Raw genomic sequence first — 23,784 nt, forward strand, 5'->3', positions numbered from 1 at the left:
ACAAAAGTGTTTTTAAATATAACTTTGATGTATTTATATGACGCGCTTGTAGCTGCTAGAACTTGTCGCCCTATGGCTGAAATAATGCCGATGCGGCATTAAATTTTAACTCACTTTTTAACCCTTGTCTCTCCTGCGCCACATTGTTCTATCATCTTCATCCCCACCTAACCCATTCTTCTGTTCCTACCCCTTACTGAATATCCACGCTACCTCACCCCAACCTAACATCTACAACGCCCTTCCGCTTGTAATTCCCCTCACTTCTTCGCCAGTCCCTCCCCTCCTTACACCCTTGCAGTTCTGCAACACCCTCAACATCCCTCGGACAGACTTCCCTCTTTCTGCCACCTCCTCCCCCCTCCCCCGCCCCCGCCCCTCCCGACACAACCCAGGTGGAACCGCGCACCATATGTACAGCAGACCTCAAGCCGTAAAAAACCCTAATCTTAACGACCCATTCTTACATGAGGTTTTCTCATTCTGTGCATGTTGGGCTAGCGAAAAATGCACGAGATGTTTTTACCATCGGAATCACCTAACACGCACGGGAAGAGCGGAGTAGCGATGAAATGGAACCCCGGATAATATCACCCAATCCTGTGCTCAAATGTATCGGGTTAAATGACTACAAAGTTTACGACCTGATGAGAGTTTTCAATGAGAAAATCAGCGTTTGAAATCGTATCCTACTTCTGACGACTGAGTCCATTCTTGGGTGATAATTGTACATTTTCTCCGTCTCTCTGACTAGGAAATGTCGGTTTTCCAAAAAAATCCGTCCATATCTCCGTTGTTTATTTTGAGATGTCATTCATGACATGCTTTAATCAAAATATACATACACGTGCCGACCAGAACAATCAAACCCGAAACTTGTTGTCTTGCCAGTAGTACCGGAGCATCGTGACATTTCCTTCCGCCGAAAATAGTTCTCTTAACATACCGCGGGAGTATGTCAATATAAAAATCAGAACAGAAACCTGATATAAATTTATGATCAAGAACCTGCAAACCTGAAAATGTCGAAGAGAAAAGACACTTAAACTCGATGATGGCTCATCGGGTGTGGTGCTATGGACAAATATTCAAATGCCAAAGCCGTATGATAGTGTTTACAGACGCCATCATATAGCAGGAATAGCGCACTTATCCTGCTATATGACGGCGGTGTGTAAATAATCGAGTCTGGACCAGACAATCCAGTGATCATTGATCTACGCATTTGGGATACGACGATATGCATCAGCCAAGTCAGCGAGTCTGACCACCCGATCCCCTTAGTCGCCTCTTACAACGAGCACAGTCGCCTCATACGAGAAGCAGGGGTTGTGAAGACCTATTCTATCCCGGATCTGCACGGGTCCAAAGCAGTATTATAACACCAACTGACAAAGCGACCAACAAATGTTATGTAAACAGACAAGTGATCTTTTTCAATTATTTAAAAAATAATATGTTTCACTTGAAATTCATATTTATATATTTCCCCCCGACTAATGTTGATATGCAATCACCTAATACAATATTGATCTTTTACTGACACTGAAACTAAAATGTCCAAAACTCATGAAAGTGTACAACTGTTGTCTTCTGACCAGAGCTAAATTTAATTTTAGAAACAACAAAACAAAATAAATAAAAAAGCCATGGGAATTTCGGGTGCATTCGTTGATTGTATGTCATGTCATTGTATCTCAAATGCGTCAATCGATGCTGGAATATTGCAGAGTGCGTCGTTAAAAAAACAACAACAATAGAAACAATATCATAAAATATTTTGTTTCAATTTAAGGATCAGTTAGGTTTCACATCGCATTCAACTGTATATCAGCTATATCAAGGCGTTTCAGCTCAATGTGGGAGGAAAGTCTAAAGTGATGCAGATCTTTTTCCACAATTCTGAAACCCACTTGCACGAACGAAGATCTGACAAACCTAGAAACATATGAGGGCGATTCTGGTATTGAACAGACGATAATAGGTTCCTGGCAGGCCTAAGGGACGCAACTCTGCACAGCACGACCACCCGTAACCCCTTTTTTTATTTCAGAGATATTAGTCATTTGGGGTGAAATATTTTTTCTGAGCTATGAATTGTTTCCTAATTTAATACTTTAAGATTTGGCGCAATGGAAACTTTGACATAAAGTAGTTGCCCTCTGTGAATCTTGCTTTTCATTGCTCTTTACAAGCGCAATAAAAACATGGAAAATGGCTTTAAAATATTCATTCATTTAACAACTAACGAATTTCTCTAAGGCTTCGCAATTCACTGTGTAGAGTTGTCTCCCCTAGGTGTCAGGATCCACTGGTTGGTGGTTCAAATACCTGATTCGCCCCAATTGATCCTAGGTCCACCTATGTACATCTCAGACATTTGGGTTTATGTTTTATCCTATATCAAATCAAAGGTGAGGTGAAATGTGGTTTAACTTCGCGTCCAAGATTATTGCACTTATATAGCGACGTGCATGTACGTGTGTGTGTTTGTGTGGCAGCTTGTACTACTTCGGAATGATGCCGATTTATAGTTCTAGCTTTCTGAGATACCATGCCGCAGTTAAACATGACAGTATACTGAATCCGAGCTGAACAGTCCATGTTTTAAGCCCCTTGATGCCGAGCGCCAGACAGGCTCATAACAAGTATCATCTTTTAACGTCTTTTTGGTATGACGCGGCCGGGGATCGACGGCTCTCCGGGCGGACGCTCTACCACACGGAAGCTGACAAATTCACAGAGGCATACGATTATAAATCCGTGTATTTAAGGTACCTGACTGACTAAATACAGTTACATCGTCATTAAACCCTAAACATACCTCATTCTTGACAAAGTCGAGATGGCGAAGGCATACGTCTCGGATACATCGACAAGCAAAGATACGATAAGGGAGATTTAATCAACAATCTCCTGATATGCGACTCGATTCTCACCCAACCATCACCCCTTCATCTTCCCGAGGCAAGAGAGTTAACTAATTATAAAAGTTCATTTTCCACCCTTGCCAAACTAGGCTGGTATTATGGAGTTACATTTTGGCTGGACTAACGAGTCTATGCATAGTCCAATCAAAATCGCGCACCGAAATCGAAATCCGGTTCGTAAACTGTCATGCAGAGTTCGGTCGATTGCAAAATTTGCAAAGCATGTGCACCGCCAACTCGTTATCAACAATATTTTTCAAATCTTTTCAAGTTTTGTAAGGTGCTCACATGATTTGAAGTACTTCGCGATGTAAGGCCCGTTTTATCGCAATATACATCTTGATTGTCGGTCAGATCGTCTTGTCTGGGCGCCGCCATTTTGTTTGAAGCAATACGAGAGGTGGAATCTGATTGGTCCATAGGGGAGGCATAGAAGGGGCACATATGCACATGCTTTGCAAATCCTGCATTCGACCGAAATCTGTACGACGGTTTACGAACCGGATTTCGATTTCATTGCGCGATTTTGATTGGACTATGCACAGACTCGTTAGTCCAGCCAAAATGTAACTCCATAATACCAGCCTAGTTCGGCAAGGGTGGAAACTGGACTTTTATAGTCAGTTAGCTCTCTTGCCTCGGGAAGATGTCACCTCTTTGAATTTGAGTGTTCTTTAACTTCTTTGAGTCGTAGGCCTTACAACGCTAACAAAAAAAGATTTTTTTCTCGAGTCGGTGGAAATGTGTGTCATATGTAGAGAATATGAAAACATAAACTCGATATGTTATCTAAAGCAACGCAAACAGGGGGTTATAGAGTATATAGTATATAGACTATACCGTACCCGTCTCTAAGTGAGGTTCAGAGCCATTGCTATCTCGTATATCATCGGGGGATATCGAATATCTCGTGATCTTATGTAGACCATGCCATACCTGTCTCTTGGTGAGGTTGAGAGTCACAGCTATCTCGTTTATCAGGGGGTTATAGACTATATCTCATATGAAGGCTATAACGTACCTGTCTCCCGATGAGGTTGAGAGCCACTGCCCTCTCATAAGTCAACAGGGGGTTATAGAATATATCATATGTAGACTATGCCATACCTGTCTCTCGGTTAGGTTGAGAGCCACTGCTCTCTCATATATCAGGGGGTTATAGACTATATATCATATGTTGACTATGTCATACTCTTGATGAGGTTGAGAGACTATGTCATACCTGTCTCTCGATGAGGTTGAGAGCCACTGCTCTCTCATAAGTCAATAGGGGGTTACAGAATATATAATATGTTGACTATGCCATACCTGTCTCTCGGTGAGGTTGAGAGCCACTGCTATCTCATATCTCCGTAACCGGGTGAGGTAGTTGTGGACAGCGAACTCCTTCTCTAACTCTCGGATCTGATGTTTGGTGAACGCCGTCCGCTCTTTGCGGGGTTTTGTGGAAAGATCGAGTTTGTAGGATGGACTTGTGGCTGAATCTGAAACATGACCAGTATGTTTAACAATGGAAAGGTCAATATTTTCATTGAAACTCGTTAACTGTAACAGGCCAGTCGTTTGTCATTTATACTACTCAACATACTCATACTCTACTCATCATAGTGGTTTCAGCGACTGGTCGATTGGATATCTAATGGTAATAGTTTTCGTTACCACCTTTTGAAGTTTCTATTACGTACACATTTCCCTAAGCTGTTGCATTCATTGGTTTTGTCTTATAACAAAATCTTTTAGAACGATCACGAGCAAATGTGGAATAGTTTTTGCAGAAAGATGTACACCAGAAGATAGAACGTAGGGGTATGTTATGTATATCGCAGTGTATTTAAAGGGGGTCTTGTTTCTAATTCTAGGGACCACCTCCGTGGTCTAGTGGTAGAGCGTCCGCCCGGAGTGCGGAAGGTCCGGGGTTCGATTCCCTGCCGCGTCATACCAAAAGACGTTAAAAGATGGTACTTGTTGTTACCCTGTCTGGCGCTCGGCATTAAGGGGCTTAAACAAGGAATGGTCGGCTAGGATTCAGTATACTGTGTCTGAGTGGGGTATTCATGTTAAACTGCAACATCGGCATCAGACCGGACTAGTACAAGCAGCCACACACACACACACACACACACACACACACACACGTGCACGCACATCTCTATATAAGTGCAATTATCTTCGACGTTAAACCCAATCTCACCTCACTTCGCCTTATACATCTAGACCGAGTCTTGCGTTTTAATCAAGTTGGCTCATCGTTTTTAGTGGGTTGACCTACGTAATAAGGGAGTGAGTGAGTGAGTGAGTTTGATTTTACGCTGCTTTTAGGAATATTCCAACAATATCACGGCGGGGGACACCAGAAATGGGCTTCACACATTATACCCATGTCGGGAATCGAACCCGGGTCTTCGGCGTGACGAGCGAACGCTTTAACCACTGGGCTAACCGATCGCCCCCCTACGTAATAAAACTTGGCAGATGAATAAAGCGTTCAATAACCATAAGCAATCTCGTCTCAAGGCAGAATCCATTGTACGATTCCGACTAATGCTATATCATAGGACCCGTGGAGATCCGGGGTGGAATAGGCCTTGAGCAACCCATGCTTGCCGTAAAAGGCGACTAAGTTTGTCGTAAGAGGCGACTAACGGGATCGGGTGGTCAGGCTCGCTGACTTGGTTGATACATGTCATTGATGCTTATGTCAATCACTGGATTGTCGCTTAACCTGTGGTCATCACGGATTTTCAGTGATCCATTCATATAATTTTCACCACTATTTAGCCTTTTACGCCCAATGGGTAATCGAGTCTGATTTTTGCTCTGGCGTTGACGGTCAAGAAGTACAACGTTTTATCCGTTACGTCTTTAAATGTGTCATATACACACAATCCGGGTTAGACTTGGTCTTCAACAACCAGTGCTTGTCATAAGAGGCGACTAACAGGATCGGGTGGTCAGGCTCTACTTGGTTGATGAAAGCCATCGTTTTCAATTGCGTAGATCGATGCTCATGATGTCAGTCACTGGACTGTCTGGACCAAACTTGATTATATAAAGGGCGCCGTGTGAGGCCGCCGTGCAGAGTGCGGCGTTAAACAAACAAACACACACTCAGTATGTCGACATTGTCATGTTTTGTTACGATCCTTAGTAACTGTTGTGTAGCATGGATGAAAATCAACATACAGTAAACTACGGTTATAACGAACACGCTTATAACGAACTGACGGATATAACGAACTTACTTTTTTGGTCCCGACTATTTGCTGTTGTTATACTGTATATATGCTTATAACGAACTACGGTTATAACGAACTAAAATTAGTAGTCCCTTTGAGTTCGTTATAACCGTACTTTACTGTAACTGACTTAAAGACGACATCGAGGTCCCAACATGACGATTTTGTTATGTGATCCGAGAAAAAAAATCTATCAGCTGAAAGTGTTTGTCATAAAATACGTTTGATCAATGTGGCGATTACTGTCATAAAAACCTAAAATATTGACATTTGAACATACATTATCAAACCATAGTTGTACTGTGGATATACTGGGAACATTTGATACGATGAGATTACCGTATCTCTTTCATACGTAACAGTGGGAGTCAGGTCCCCATATAGGATAATAGTATCGAATATCAAAGATTGCATGAAACATTGACTATCACATTATCCTCCGTTGTCCAATTTCACGACAATGGCGTGTTGAGCTTATATTTCAGACATACGGGTCAGGTGGATGATAGTTTTCGCAATAACAGCCATAAAATAAAAGCGACAAACCCGCTGAAAATGTGTTAAGAATGAAAATACACACAAGCCATGTTTAACACACAAGCCATGTTTAGGATGTGCTTAAATCATAAACGGAATACAAATTTGGTGCCTTTTATCTAAACATGTTTAGAGTCTGAGGACATGAAATGAGCTATTGTTTCACAACCTCAATACCAATTAAACACAACATCCCCATAATCTAAGAATTTAAATATGTTTTTGACAAAGTGCTTATTTTTGTGTATTATTCTTTTAATCTCAACATGTTTAAGACAAAGGTCTTATCATTGTGCATCATTCTAATAATCTAAACGTGTTTAGATTTTACACACAATGTTTAGACGCTAAACGCTTCAAAATTATGGGACAAAGTACGCGCTTAAGTTCGTGTTTAATATTTAAACAAATTTTACAGTGTAAAAGAAGAATTCGCTGTGCGATTTCGGCTATATCATAAGCATGTATCAATGTATCACTATCAAATAGTGCCGATACAAGGTGAGTGTATCCTGTCCCAACGGTGGTACACGTCACAAACACATGCAAAGGCAAGTCATTAGGGAAGTTCCATAAAGGAATAGGTATAATAAGAACCATTTTGGACACCTAGGTATGCCAAACATTTAAAGCTGGGAAGTTATCGTCATGAAATTCTGTGAATGTCGATGGCCTTACAGCATTCGTTCGCGAGGGACAGATACTCCTTTATTCTTTCGTTTCGAGGAGGGTATTCTGTATGTTAGTCATTGCCACATTTAGAAAGTAAATGAGGAAAAAAACAATTTCATCCCTGGAGAAAAAGTTCACTGCGGTATATTATTGATCAGATGACATCATTATCAACGTTTGATCTCATGACGGATGTATGACGTCATATTCTATTGTTCTCAATGAAGCAATTTGACGTTAAATCTATTTAACTGACCAATCAGCGTCGATAATATGTATTGTGCAAAGGTATTACACTTGATCATTCAGCCTTTTTTGTTTATCAATTATCACTCTCTTTACTTACATAGCCTGTATCTATATCAGCTCATGTCAAAGATTTGCTCTTGCTAAAAACTAATCCATGAACCTCTCACAATCTCTTTAAAAGTATAAGCACACAGTTGTATTTAAAGTTAATTTTAGTCATAACATTTTGCATAACTATTTCTCCTTTATTTTTTGAATGTGTGAAGCCCATTTCTGGTGTCCCCCGCCGTGATATTGCTGGAATATTGCTAAAAGCGGCGTAAAACCAAACTCACTCACTCTTTATTTTTTGTGTACTTTAGACTGCATTCAACATTCTTTCTCCAACTCAAATTAAAAGTGTGACTTAAAATACATTTTGTCATACAATCTGATATATATCTTCCAAATCAAACCGTATTATTTAAACCTCGTGGTTTCTTCTCCCTGCAGTACGATAAACAACGACCACGAGTCGTTTATTTCTTATATGAGATATCAACATTATGTACAACCTGTTTAAGGATGATGATAAAATGTACAAGCTTTAAACTATTTACCCCTATTTAAGTAATGATGACTCCCTCAATAGAATGCGACCTCGGCAATGTCGGGCACATCCATTTTAGGCACAGGTAGGTATTTCCCGCATATTCTCACAATAACGTCAATTACCTGTACCTTTTCTCCCAATACCTACTGTCATATCTCTCACGCTTTGGGATGCGATTGTTCGTTTATCTGCGTTGCCCAGCTACATCTATGGGCAACAACTCACTGGACACTTCCCTCTCAAAAATTATAAGACGTCATTAAATTGAGAGCTCATGTTCGAATCTCCAGAAATGACGTCTTTATTGAACAATGTTTTATCGTATAACAAACCACGCTTCGTTCGTCATTGTTCTTTGCGATTAATCGCGTAACTATCTTATATTTTCTCCTGACTGTAAAAGAAGGTAGTACATTACGACAACTGACGTTTACATAAAATACACTTGTTTGATTACATCATCTAAAGAAACCTGCGTTCTATTACACCTATCGCCACGCATGTTGGGCGTTTTAACACGATATATCGTGAAGGGCGAATCACAGAAAGGTATTTCACAGCCTTTCAGCCATAGTTCGGAGGTGGCACTACTTTACGGGCATGACAACTTGTATGTATCCCTCCACCACACAAGGAAGCAATCTGATTGGTAGCTCGGCCAAACTAAGGAGCGTTGCACAAAAGTTATGGTGTCGGTGTACAACACTTGTCAAGAACGTGTTCAAAACTAATTATGGACAAATTGAACGCAGATATGGCGTGTGCCGCAGCCTGAAAGTCCCGTTTTAGTTCAAATCTGGCTTTTATCAATACCACATTTGTGGCTTGGTATGGCATAAGCGACCCCCTCATTCCGTTAACAACAAGACGTAGGCGAGCGAGTCAAGCCTCCCGGTTATTGCCACAGTGAATGGAACATATAAAATACTCGTTTTATGCCACTGGGGGCCACGGTTGTTCTCTTTGTGAAATAATTTCGCAATTTGGAAGCCACTTTTTACCTCGTCTATGTTCCATTATTTAGGATACGTTGTCAGTGTTGAAAGACTTTGTCAGTTTGAATTAGTGTCAGACTTGTTTATTTTTAAAAAAAAGTAGAAAACCAACACTGTTTATGTATTTGAACTGAATTCTAGAGGTTGATGAAAGTTGTTGATATGTGGGTAATAAACAAATACTTGTTTTTTTTAATATAAGTTTCTATACACAAAATTCACCTTTTCAGAAGCCAAGCATAAATTGTTTACTTGTAGTCCTTTCTTATATTGATAACGTAAATCAATGTCTTCAAGATTATCACTCGCAAACATGACTCTTGTGATGAATAACAATCCCTTTATTGTTTCTACCAACGTTTCACGGTTACTTCGAGCCCACTTATCAAAGTCTCAGAAATAAAACAAAACAGACGATGTTACCGATTACTTGTGTCATGTCTTCATTTTCTACTTCCTATTTGCAATTCAAACATTCCATGAGTAACTTTTCATCTTCAGAATGAAGGATGTTTTGAGAATATGAATACAAAACGTAAGAAATACTACCAAATAATCACATTTTATTCAATAAATGACCTAATCTTGTTATCGTACAAAACCGAATTTAAGAATGAATGGTCGTATTATTTGAATTCTACCGGAAATGTGTTCCTCACATGGCGGCGGGAAAGAACCTGTGCTATTTATTTTAAAATACATATTTCATGCTGATATCTGCATTGCATTTTCGCAGCGTTTCATTTACGTTAAACATGAATCATGAGCGAGTAGAGGGCTGGTCGAGAAATAGAACCAGTCCCCATTACAAAGTAACATGCACTCTCTCACACGGGACTTCGGAAATGTTTCTCTGGGCGTTTTTCATGGCTCCTAACAACTCGTGAGTTTGGGGCGAAGGCAGGCTCTTGTGACAAAAATGTTCTTTTTTTGCGAAAATTCTGAAAATACTACTTCATATACATATTTGATGTGGTTTATCAAATATGAGAGGAAACACGTCACTTTCGCTTTGATTCTCGCCCCCGAACTCTCTCAACTCTGGGGCGACCCGAAACTATGCAGTAAAAGCTGTCAGTCAATTTGGTGTATTTCAGGCTGTTTTGTGATATTATTTATCCAGTTGGTTTGGTTAATTTCAGCTAAGGTGTCCCAACACAGGTGACATTCCTTCCCCAACTGAAGGAAATGAGAAAAATCAGGTCGCATATAGTATGTGTTTGGCTTCTGTAGCGTCGCCCCTTTTAGAAACTTGTCTTGCACTAGGGGGTATTGTCCTGATCAACTCCCTCGTGAGGGAAACACTTGCTTTAAATTTGGGCGACACGCACTTGCTACACGAAAAAATAAACACTTTAATAACAACCATTTAGTAGTAATCCTGTAAAAATGATCATTGTGTGTCAGTGCTGTTTGTGAATCATTGGAAAATAAATCAAGAGAAATACTTAACTGTGGACAGCGTCCTCAACTGGTTCTACTCACTGCAATGCCCCTGTCGTACGTTTCAATATATTTTTCGTGTAATTGTAACATTGACTCTGCTTTCAGAGATTTCCAATGATTATGACAAATTGTTTTGGCGCTCCTATTTCCTCATTTTACGAAAATGTTCTTTTTACTGTTATTTGCTAATCTCATACCAGAGAATTGTTTTTATTGATGTTCCATTTTCGAATTTTATTCACTCGAATTTACCAAACAGGCATAACTATAACGATTTGACCTTCAGTGACCTCAGAACGTGGACACGACGCTAAAGCTCAACGCCCTTGGTCATATGACACACGGTAAAACATGCGTACTCCAGTATATATATATATATATATATATATATATATATATATATATATATATATATATATATATATATATATATATATTCCCCCAAATATTTCCCATTAAGATTTTAGTAAGCGATACCATTTGGGAACCATTCCGTCAATATATTCCAATTGATTTGAAATTAAATCAAATAAGATATTATCGATAACGCCTTAGCTCATCGCCTACGCTCTTGGCTTTTCAAGCCCAGTTACTGAATCTATTCAAAATACCCATAATGCATTAGGCTTTGGGAGGAGGCCTTGGTGCAATACAGATGTAATTAACTCTAATCTACATGATGCATTAACGTTCACTGCCTGAAACATGCTTTAAAAACTTGACGTAAAAAGCATTCAGTCAGAGTTCGTATAGCATACACCGACGCCTTGAAACATAACTACCACAAACATATACTCTGCAAGCCAACTGCATAGAGATCTTGGCTTTGATAGACGCAATAACCTTTCAATGTGTCACTTGTAAAATAAATCTGAAAAGTATTGGCCTTCAAAACACAGGAAGAATCGTTGGTTCGACATGTCAAGTAAGGTGTGTATATTTTGGTAGGAATGAAGGCGACTCCTGTCATTTTACGTAATTAGTCACTCATTTCGTCAGGAAAATAGTATATTTGGATATCTATGGCAGCTCACTCCTGACACATCTGACATGTTTGATATATATCAAACTTAATTTCTATCACATTTGTCGTAGGGTGCAAATTGAGATAATGGAATTTATTAGTTCGTGGAAATATATCATTCACTCGTGTCGAAATACTGAGACTCAACAGTCGAAGACGAAAGTATTTTTATTAATAAGTTAGTCTTCTTCCGCCCATGCCGGTTTGATTATGTTGAAAAGCCGGGAGGGTATAAAACAAGAACTTGTCCCACAAAGAGTTTCTCACGTTCGTCACAATCCGGTTCTTGTTCTGGATACTTTTTCATATTCTTTATCATGTTTTCTTTACGACTAGTTCCCACAATCGCCACTGACCGTCCCCCAGACCTCAAAGTAATGTGATCTTGAGGTCACAAGGAACCTTCCCCTCAAATAAACCCCACAAGTTCCCCTCGTGACCACCTACCGAATCTAAACAAACCCGAGATCTAAGAAATATAGAGTTTGTAGTTGGCGATGTTTTTGAATGATACTCGTGTTTTTGTAATCTTGGGTAAGTAGCACTAATCAAAATGGCCGCAAGCAAGATGGCGTCGGATGCTTCATGGCCGGTGATGTTTATAATCCCCTTTAAGTTAGTTATATGGCAGCTACCGTTTCCGCGGGGTTTCACATATCGTCATAGGAAGTCCATGCACATAGACCATATGCGTAACAGATTGAGTATTTGTATGTATAATTGTCCGTGTATTCGGATTTCAAAATCATATTTTGAATATCTCGTAAATGGGATACGCTGAACTTGTGTTATTTCAGGAAATATATGTGATATTGGAAACAATGAATCCATGTATCTGTTGTAACAGTTAAACGCTGTATCACAATTTGAAAATAAATCAGATACGGATGGAGAAAAAATCACCAGGAGCAAAGTATATTAATATTTCATAACAGATGGAAGAGGTAATTATATATGGTTGAGATTATGTTTGGTACCATACATGACGGGCAGTTAATGTATATATAACAGGTAACCAATTCCATCTCCTTTTGGACTAAGTTTACACGACATAAAGGATTAGATACTATGTGACAAATGTACTTTGTAATGTACAACGAGTAAGTGAGTTTGGTTTAACACCGCTTTGAACAGTATTTCAGTTATTTGACGGTGTATGAGCTTCACATTTAGAGGAAAGCCAGAAGCGATGCAGGTAATACAGAGCAAATATATTATATATTAGGTCATACAGATCCTCTTGCGAATTCAGAGTTAAAACATGTCTAAAATAACCCGTTCTTGTCGCAAAAGGCAATTTATTAGATTGGGTTGTTGGGTTAAGTGAGAAGGTTGATTGTAGGTCCTGGTGCCCCGACGGTGTTGGACGATGCTCTTAATATCAATCACTGGTTTGCCTGATCCTGACTCGGTTATTCACAGACAGTGATCTAGCTTGTATATTGCTGACTACGACGTATAACGACAAACAAAAACAATCAGACCCATTTAAGTATCATTAAACGAGCATCAAATCATATTTAGGACATACTTGAAATATTTGGAAAGCCAGATTTCTCAACACATTGACTTCAAGCCAATGATAAGAGCAATAAAGAGATAGGAATGACCAGACCCTCTTGAAGAAATCATGTGCAATAAAGTAGATGCACTTCTCATTACATTGTAATTAAATTATATCATGTTATTAATGCTTATTGTTTCATATTTAATTGGTTTTAGTTTTATGTAACACAGACACATATTATATGTTGGACTATCACGTTTCTGGCATCCAACGTTTATTGTTATATGTCATTACATTTTAGTTATTTATCTCTCTTCGATGGAGCCTCAGAGATAACTTCTAAAAAACATTTGATGTTTACAGTTTATACTTATTTGATATGTCATCTGTTGGGATACATTATTGCAACATACAGTGTTTACATTTGGGAAGCTGGTATACGATAACATAGCCTCGTGTAAACAGTTTACGATAAACGATGCTTGTAAAGATAAAAATGTTGAAATTTACTTATAGGCTTGCTTTTTCCATTACAGACAGTTGAGTCTATCGCATATTTACATATGTAGATTTCAGTCATGGTTAGTCGCAGATAACGGTTGAGCAGAATGGAAGCGCGTCATATATCTGTCAGTCATATTTACATTGCATTAAACTACAGAGTTTGCGTGGCTCTGAAGGCACCGGCGTATGAAAACCAACAGCATTTTTTAAATGAGATGCTACTTTTTATGTATACAACGACCGAATATTTACAAATCAACAATATTGTGAATTCTTCTGTAATTACGAACCAAAGAGGTGAAAATGAAAAACGAGAAATTGAAGCTGTCAGTAATTAACTTGATCGGTTCGCATATGTTTTCTTATCAAAGAAAAAAACCCATGTATAAAATGAAACTTCAACGTACACGAATGAACCAATTTAAATATACATGTCATGATAATTGTTTAAGAGGATGAGACATGCTTTCTCGTAGACTAACATCAATTGTTAAATTATAGTTATAAAATATAACAAAAAGGAGCCCAGAGACTTTCTTCATTTTCAGATAATGCAGTAATATAGACTTGCCAAACATTATAGACTTGCATGGGCTGTATTTGATGTATTTGTTTCAGGATCTGTATGACACACTACGCTCTCTCGGTGCCGTCCTTCCAAACTATGACTAGTGTATTTTCATCTAGCTTCTATAACGGTTCACGCCGTGTGTCTAATTGCTGCAAGATATTAAATGTTTTTCCATATGGGTAGCACACACCATTTTAACAAATGTGATCCTGTCAGTTCAAACAAAAAACATTTGCCACCAATAATCATAATAAATTTAATGGCACCCCATGTCCAATGTGTTTGTTTTGGCCAATTCATCCTGAATACTGATTGGCTGAGGACATGACCCCCTGCGTGGAATAACATCCCTGCGACCCCTGGCGGTCATAACTAATGCACGAAGCGTCAGATAGAACGAGGACACTTTGCATGTGAAAACGTGTTCCTGCAGAACGGATAAATATCCCCAACTGAGTATGCTGTGGTACAAAGTAATTTTCTTCATAGTTTTTCACGATTCGCTAAGGCAAATTTCAAAGCATAATTATTCATTTTTATGAACACTTGACACATCTGAAAAAATACATTAAGTATAAATTTTCTGCATTAAGTGTTCCCATGGCATTTGAAAATGTAGGAATAAATCAAAAAATGTTGCAAGCCGTCAGTAACTTGGGAGTTCAGAAAGTGTGCAACTGACGTACATGTTATAATTGCACTGACGTCTATAATCAGTTTTCCAGTCACAATCTCTAAATTCGTGAATTTAAGGTTTAATTCTTTCATTACCACCGCTATTATAACTCCTATGTAGGCAAATTATTAAATATAAAACTGATCTATGTGGTAATTCAGGAGCAGAATTTCCCATTTAACTTGGACATACTTCTTTCTCTGAAGTATCCTTACCTGCCCGAATGTTTTTTTCTCTATCACAATGCGAATGCTCCACATACAGCCAAACACTTGCGAAGTGATCTTCACTTTCAATTGTTATGATTTCACTTTACAACACTGTATTTACTAAGGTTGTTTCTACTTTCACATATACACCAGTTTTGACATCACCATTTGTCATTTTTGAATGCACAAACAGAAGAATTCAAATACATAATGGAATGAAAATCTGTATGTCAATGTTATGATATAATCGAACTCGTTAAAAGATGAAATAGGTGTTGTGAGACAGTCTGATGGTGAAACAGGCCAGTGAAGTATACTTCGGCTGGCGGAACAAAGAACCAGGGATGATGACAGACCATTTGTGGCCATGAGGATCAGCCTCATTTAGAAAAGATCAACACAATAAGCAATGGTTATGCAATTCGTCTCAGGTGAGAATAAAACAATGTTCAACATTTACATGTTTCTGACTTATAACAACACTTAAAGTACAGGTATAGCTAAAATGTGTCCAAATTTTTTTGAGGTTCTAAGGAAGCGTTGTCCAGAACTTTGACCATGAGCAAGTCTTTGATCCAAGCTGTGTTTTTTTAAAAGATGAAGATAAAGAAAAACTTATGGTAAAACAAGCACAGACTAGCTCATGGTTAGATGAAATGTTCTGTTGGAATCAGTATCTGATGGCTTATTTCAGATCTACATGTACTTATGTAAATTCAAACATTGCAAGGGTGAGAACAAAATAGGCTAGTTGTCAGACATTTGACCCTGTCTGATTTGGTTTTATACCAATATTTCAATGTCCCTTGTAACTGGACATTCACAATGGACAAAGAAGAGCCCTTCTCATACCCAATTCTTACTTATTAGGAGGAACATTTTTACTTTCTAAATACTGCATCATTGTACTTCGAAGGGACATTGCTTCGAACTTATCCTGCTTGCGATTAAGCATGTGTTCCGACCTCCTACTCGTCTTCGCAACCACTTATCATATGGTCCAAGGATAGATCTCCTAATATGTTCGGGCGTCGAAGGGCCGAGTTCGTTTTCCCGCATGGGTACAGTTCTGAAACCCATTTCTGGTGTCCCCCGCCGTGATATTGCTAAAAACGGCGTAAAACCATACTCACTCACTCACCCAATATATTTAACATCCAAAATCATTTTTAAAACATTTTTTCAGTTTGTAAACAGTAATAATGTCTTGAGTGTAAAAAGCTCTTCTAAGAAGCAGAGAGAATAGTGAGATATCCCTTAAGGTATCGCTTGATCTCACCAAAGCAATATCTCCTGTGGTAGCCAGTTTTGAATAATAAAATTGTATGACAAAAGTTGATCTAAAATTTCAACGAAGACATTTGCTTAATGGTATGATAATGTATAATACAGGTAACCCGATATTTGCAAAAAGATATTTTACCTTAAAGAGTCCCTTCGGCCCCCATATATGCATTACTACATGTATCTCATATTCCAGAAAAAAAATCTCGCTTATCATAAGACAGTGATTTATAACATGTAATGCATACTCTGCCCCACATGAATAAAAATGTGTGTAGTTATGACCACTATTCCTGATTGCTTAAAATGCCAATGAATTAAGGACCATTCCATACAAAGCAATGCTACGTTTTCGATACGAAACGAAACACCAGACTACCCGCATAGATTGTAAGCGAGGAATGCATCCCACTAGTTAATTTGCTATCTTTCCGGAAATGTCTGTAGTCACACAGGCCTCACATAGACTTAGGAAAGTCAAATGAAGCCAATTTGTAAACATAATAGCTATTTAGCATTAAAGTCAGATTGAGACGAAATGCCTATGACTTTTAAAGGCTGTTAAGTGGACCAATCATTGAGACGAACTCAAGGGAATTTGACGGGCATATTTCAACCTCATTCGAAACCCGTACACTTAAAGACTGTGGTCGTGTCAACAAGACGTCACTCTTAGAATGAAGTCTCGAACATTTGTTAAATCACAGCTGAAGGCTCTTACCCAATGAAAGATCACCATTTGCTCACGTGGGGTTGGTTTATGTTCCAATGGATTTCCAACAGGCAACAGTTAAACGACTGTGTGGTGCACGTGCAATCCACGCAACATACGAGGGGCGTTCAGTAAGTTTTGCAACTTCAATATAAGACCATGTCGCAGAATATCTTTTGCACTTTTATTTTTCAATATAATCTTCATTCACCTCAATACACTTATTCCGTTTGTCCTTCAATCTTATAATACCATTTTTATAGAAATCCGCAGATTGGCCCTCTAACCACGCCTCTGTGGGAGCCTTTATGTCCTCGAAGGGCAGATTTCATATTCCGGAATAGGAAATGGTCACTGGAGGTCCAGTCTGTACAGTTAAGTCATCCACCCTACAACCCAGACTTAGCCCCCAGTGACCATTTCCTGTTCCGGCAAATGAAATCTTCCCTACACCCCTCGTATGATCTTTAGCTGCGTTTTTAGTCAGGTTCGGAGCTCGTGGCAACATTATCGATGTATAACGGTACTACTACGGAAGTCTCTTAGGGTCACTTGTTGAAATTTCAAGTTAAAATCTTAAAATGTCAACTTGTTATCTTGAAATTTAAACTTCTACATAACATCTTGACATCTCAACAAAGCATCTTGAAATTTAAACTAAGTATCACTTTCAAGATACTAAGTTCAAATTTCAAGAAGCTCTGTTGACATTTCAAGATACTAAGTGGAAATTTCAAGATACTAAGTTGAAATTTCAAGATGCCAAGTTGAAATTTCAAGATGCCAAGTTGAAATTTCAAGATACTAAGTTGGATTTGCAAGATCATTGTCTTGAAATTTCAACTTAGCGCCTTGAAATGCTTGAAACAAATGGCCCTAAAAGGCTTCCGTGTACTACCGATAGATGCTGTCACTCGCCCTGTACATGGGGTTGGCTCGGTTATGAAGGGAGGTGGGTGGACTTTAAATTGTAGAACTACTCTATAGAGAGGCATATTTAGTATCTGCAAAATACTCAAAACACGTTATTTGGCGCAGATTTCAAACTTAAGGACAAGGCACTCTCGTCTCGAGCAATAGTTACAGCTGAACAGGAGTCTCAAACTGAAGTAGCAGCCTATTTCTTTTGGGGTCTTTTAAATAAGACATATTTTATCCGTTGTGCTTTTCAAAAAAGTGTTCTCATAAACTTTACATCTTCAAAGAGCAAATATATACAAAATACATCATTGTCTCCAAGAGAGATCACATATACCTACTTTGGTTGTAACGAAGTCGGATTAACCGGATGTCGCTATAGCCAAGTCAATTTGTAATCCCTAAACAATTGTATTGAGCACTGTTGTTTTTAAATAACAAATTTTGAATATTGCAAAATAATTGTCATTGTTCCTGTTCGTGACAATGGGAGTTAAAAGCAGAACCCTAATACCAAGACTTTCGTGTTGAAAATGTCTTCTAGTCTGTTGTATTAAAAAATAGGTATTTCCAAAGTTCTAATGCTTCAATTGTTTGAATGAAAAAATAGATGGCGCCTTCTAGATTATTATACTTTGAGTAAAGGTTGACTTTAAATATAACGTGTTAGTTTGCATAAAATAACAGTAATCGTACCCCGACGGCGTGGGTCGTTGCTCACAATATCAACCCCTAGATTGTCTGGCCCAGAGTCGATTATTTACAGGCCCTCGTCATATACACCTGGTATACTGTTGATTGCGATTTCAAACAACAAACGAACAAATCTTTATCTTCCCGAGGCAAGGGAGTTAACTGACTGTAAAAGTCCAGTTTATATCACTTTCACATACGTGTACTTCAAATAAAAATGGCGTCGCCCAGTCAAGACGATCTGATCGATAATAAAGATCTTTATTGTAACTGAACAGGTCTTACTTCGAGAAGTGTGTCAAATCACGTGAGCACTCAGATTAAAAACATGAAATGATTTGGAAAATATCTGTTGACGCTAAGTTAACAGTAGACATGCTTTGTAAATCCCGCAATCGACACGGCAGTTTACGACCGGATGTCGATTTCGTGACGCAATTTTGATGCATAGACTCGTTAATCCAGCCAAAATATAACCCCATGATGCTAGCCCAGTTCGTCAAGGGTGACTTTTACAGTCAGTTAACTCCCTTGACTTGTGTTGATGACAAATCTTATATTTAATTATTTGTCTTTCACTTTGATTCTCTGTTGAACTGTTAATATCGGCGATAGACTGACTTACCTCTGTCATAAGATTACTTCCATTCACCCGTTCGACTTGCACAGTGACCCCTTAGTCATACAGTATATATCGTTAATCATGTTTTGTGAAATTAGAACTCCTACGTCTTGAAACAGACCCAAACATCTTTAATTAATCATTGCCATTGTATTTCCAGTAATGTATACTGTTGAAATTACATGTTTAACATTACTGTTTCATTCTAAATGTTACACGCAACTAAAGTAAAGGTGACACGCATACCAGACTTCGTCTTAATTGTCTGACTGAATCAGAACTAACTCGAAACTTTTAGCTCTGGAAGCTTCCGGTGTCGCCTTTGACTGGACACCTGGCTACCGTAGCGACTAGACAACAGTGGACGCTAGACATGACTTTCAATGGTCCTCGGTATCGAATGAAATCCAATAACGGACTACGTGAAGTTGATTGTGAAAAAAATTGTTCACGTCAAACTGAACATCAATGAAGCAGTTTTAAAATACTATATTAATGTACACATGCCTCCCTGTATATTTACATTTTTAATAAGTTATATACGCACGCGCACCTATAACCGGATATGGTATAGATATGTACCCATTGTATTACCTTCGCCTGTTCGCCGAAGTCGCAAAGCTTGCTGCGCGAACAATCCGAGGGACCAGTTTAGATTTGTTTCGTGCGCATGTGCATATCAATCATGTCGTAGTGTGTATATACGCTCCCATGCGTCCTCAATTAAGCTTGTTAAGTTCTAGTTGGTTACATTTGAAATTAAATATTGTGACACGACGGAAGTATTCCCCTTTGAAAGGTGAGCCGGATCAAACGTGTCCGGTGTTTAAAGTGGCAGTGTTGCGTTGAGTTCCAGATCGTTTTTGGACTAATTAACCGGATGACATCAGGATATATTTATACAATTTCTAGAGAAATAGTACGTTAGGGAATAGCCAGCCTCGATTATCCAAGAGATATTGAATCAAACTTACGCATTCTCCTTTACTTGATAGTTTTACAATCAGTGTAAACGTATTAGATAACACTGCACACGAAGCACGACCACGAACGTATTAATAATGGTTACAATACTTTTCACAATATACTGTCATTGTCATTGTAAAATTATGACCTATTTTGATTTACTGATTTACTTTTAAAGATTGCAAACAGAAATCTTTCTTTCTTGATTTTGTTTATGGTCGTACATGGTTTAAGCTAAGACCTGTATTTTGTATGTATTCCCTGTCTTACTGACGTTTTTGCATTTCTATGAAGTTTTATGTTCATAATGCTGTAATATGCAATCCTTAAATTTTAAAATATAAATTTTGGGGCATCAAATGTCCAGTGATTGATATTATGATAGTACGATCCACGCCGTCGAGGTACAAAGACATGCGTTTACCAAGTCCCGGAGCCGAGCCACTTCTTACGACAGCATATAGGTAGCTGCGGATCAATTCTAAATCGGAAACCCATTTGGAATAAATTATTAGGAACCTTAGTTAAGTCACATTACTGAAGACAATGGAGACATGGTACCCCAGTAGTATTCACACCATCACTGACATTTGTTTGAAAGTCTAGACATTTATGGACACAGATCAATGTTCACATTATCGACAAAAATGGACGGCTCCCATTTGACACATATTTCAGGTGCTCGCACACGAATGTAAGTGTCGCGCTGTAACTTCTTTTTCACTACGAACCAATACAGGATCTGTTGGACTTGAACCATGAAGGGTGTACGGATGGCCCAGTCGTCTCAGGCGCCACAATATCTCTGTGCAGAGTTGCGTCCCTTATGCACACCAGAAACCTATGGTTGTGGGTTCGAATACCGGTTCGCCCCGATTATGTTTCAAGGTGTGTCAGCATCATAACCGCGCTCGTGTGTTTCACCAAAGTTGTAAACGTCTGAGACCTGCATCACATCGGGCTTCCCTCCCACATTAAGCTGACACGCAGTAATATAACTGGAACAATGTGCAAAGTGTTTGGCCCCAACTAACTCACTAAAAATTAAACGAGAGGCTGTCGTTCTTTTTGCTTGAACACAGGTATAGTACTTCTTATAGTATACAGTCCTGACATAAAACACACAAACTATTAAACGTTTCTTCAGTCATCTCGAAAATCCCCCAAATATTTTATTGATGTAAGGTTTTCAAGTATTGTTAAGAAATCTAGAAAAAAAAAATCAGATCGCGTTTCTGTGTATACATATATATTTTGTGCCATTATTACCGCATGAATAGTTTCAACCGCTCATTTTTTCCTTATTGTATGCCACAAAGTGTGTATTTTGTTGAATATCCATGTCCCGATGGGGTCTCATGAAACGTCAGTGCAGGCAACTTGCTAAATAAATAAATCGAAAACAAGTTTTATAAGGAAACTATTTTATGCTTCTCTTTGTAAAGAATTGTATACCATTGTATACCATCTACTGATGTTTCTAATGTGCAATGGCGTACACATTGTGGCAAGCACCTACCCTCCTTTTTATATCAACCTATCCGATACATCCGGTTGGTATTGTGAAGGCTAGGGATGTCGGAAGGCGTATGTTTGTGAAGGAATATGATGCATTTTCGAGCTGCGCAAGAAGCGCATGTGTCGCGGATGGACTATTTCCCAAGGCGGAGGGATTTTGGAACAGGTGCGTGTGGCCCGATTAATATAAGATTCCGCAATCCCTTCGAGACAATGATGCATTTTGCATACCACGAACCTGTCCGAATCACTCATAGTACATGGAAAGCTTTTGGGAAGGTTTTTGACAAAAGCTTGAATATAATATGTTTTATTTAATAGACCCCAAAAGAAAAAGGCTGCTACTTCAGTTTTTGGGACTCCTGTTCAGCTGTCTGCATTTCTTGAGATGACAATGCCTTGCCCTTAAGTTTGAAATCTGTGCCAACTAACATGCATATTTGAGCAACTGCATTTATAAAAATAGAAGCTGAACCAAACTGCAGTGATGCCTTCATCATCATCATCATCATCATCATCATCATCATCATCATCATTACATCATCATCATCATCATCATCTAAAATTAAAGATTAATTTCTGTACTTTTGATATTGAAATCCTCTTATCACGAAAGTCACCAAAGGAATGATTCAAGATAGCAAGAAATATGCGTTGTGACTTTATTACAGACATAATGTTTGAGTATTTATTTCTTATGTGGTTTTTGTTTAACCCCGCTACGATGATGGGTAATAATCTGACTACCCGATCCAAATTAACCACACATTATTAGGGATATATTCTTATCCGGAACCCACGCGGGGTTTATATGTGCTGGTTGGGGGAAGCTGGATAGATATAATGATTCCGAGATATCTATTTTTTTAGAGAAGTTGGTATTTGCATCTTATAAGGGAAATGAAACACGGGCTTGTCGAAAACTGCAATACATGCCCACATCGAGATATGCAATGTGTTCGAGACTGGTCAATCTGAGGATTCATGCTTTCATCACCATTGATGTAAGTTATTTTGGGGTGTTTGAGTGAATGGTTGAGTGAGTGGTTGAGTGAATGAGTGAGTGAGTGAGGATGCTTAACATTTCGAGATTTGACGAATCTGTGACAAATATGATATCTGATGCAAATCATTTTGATTCATAAACACACATCCATTATATGGTCGGAATCGTACAATGGACCCTGCTTTTAGCAGAGAATACGATTATGGAAGTGTGTTTTTGTCGCTTTGTTTCCGTTACAGCACCGCATGCCTGCTTGCTGCTGGAGCAAGTGATGCAAGTCTGATGCGTGCACTACTCTGGTGCGTGTGTGTGTGTGTGTGTGTGTGTGTGTGTGTGTGTGTATTCTATAGGTCTTTTATATTACAAGCTGATCGTGTGTGTGTGTATTCTATAGGTCTTTTATATTACAAGCTGATCGTGTGTGTATGTGTGTGTGTGTGAGAGAGAGAAAGAGAGAGAGAGAGAGAGAGAGAGAGAGAAAGAGAGAGTAATCTATAGGTCTCCTATGTTGCAAGCTGATCATGTGTGTGTGTGTGTATTCTATAGGTCTTCTATATTACAAGCTGATCGTGTGTGTGTGTGTGTGTGTGTGTGTGTGTGTGTGTGTGTGTGTGTGTGTGTATTCGATAGGTGTTCTATATTACAAGCTGTTCTATCATGTAATCGTTATACCTCTAATCAACTGTGAACCTGTGCCACAACGCTGGAAAATTGCACGGGCAGCCATGAAATTGAAGTACTCTCTCAGCTTAAACACGGCTCAGCGTCATTCTTCTTCATATCAGAATATTTTTTCTACACAACGTTGATTCACAAATTATTTGGTGTAAATATCATTCCATTTTTTTGTGAAAGAAATTCAATACATAAATGTCTCTACTTTGAGTTTTCAAATATGATTTGAACTAACATGAAAC

At 38.7% G+C, this 23,784-nt stretch overlaps 1 protein-coding gene across 1 annotated transcript in view; it reads right to left on the reverse strand.

The window, feature by feature from the left end:
• LOC139463906 (homeobox protein MOX-1-like) overlaps positions 1-23,784 on the reverse strand; it is a 44,326-nt gene that overhangs the window by 13,441 nt on the left and 7,101 nt on the right. Inside the window, exon 2 of the mRNA XM_071245324.1 lies at positions 4,239-4,414. Coding sequence (XP_071101425.1) covers positions 4,239-4,414 — 176 coding nt within the window. The remainder of the gene's footprint in view (positions 1-4,238; positions 4,415-23,784) is intronic.

This window comes from Haliotis cracherodii, unplaced genomic scaffold (genome assembly GCF_022045235.1).
Source record: "Haliotis cracherodii isolate W230 unplaced genomic scaffold, xgHalCrac1.p SCAF_16, whole genome shotgun sequence".
In the NCBI taxonomy this organism is placed as follows: Eukaryota; Metazoa; Mollusca; class Gastropoda; order Lepetellida; family Haliotidae; genus Haliotis; species Haliotis cracherodii.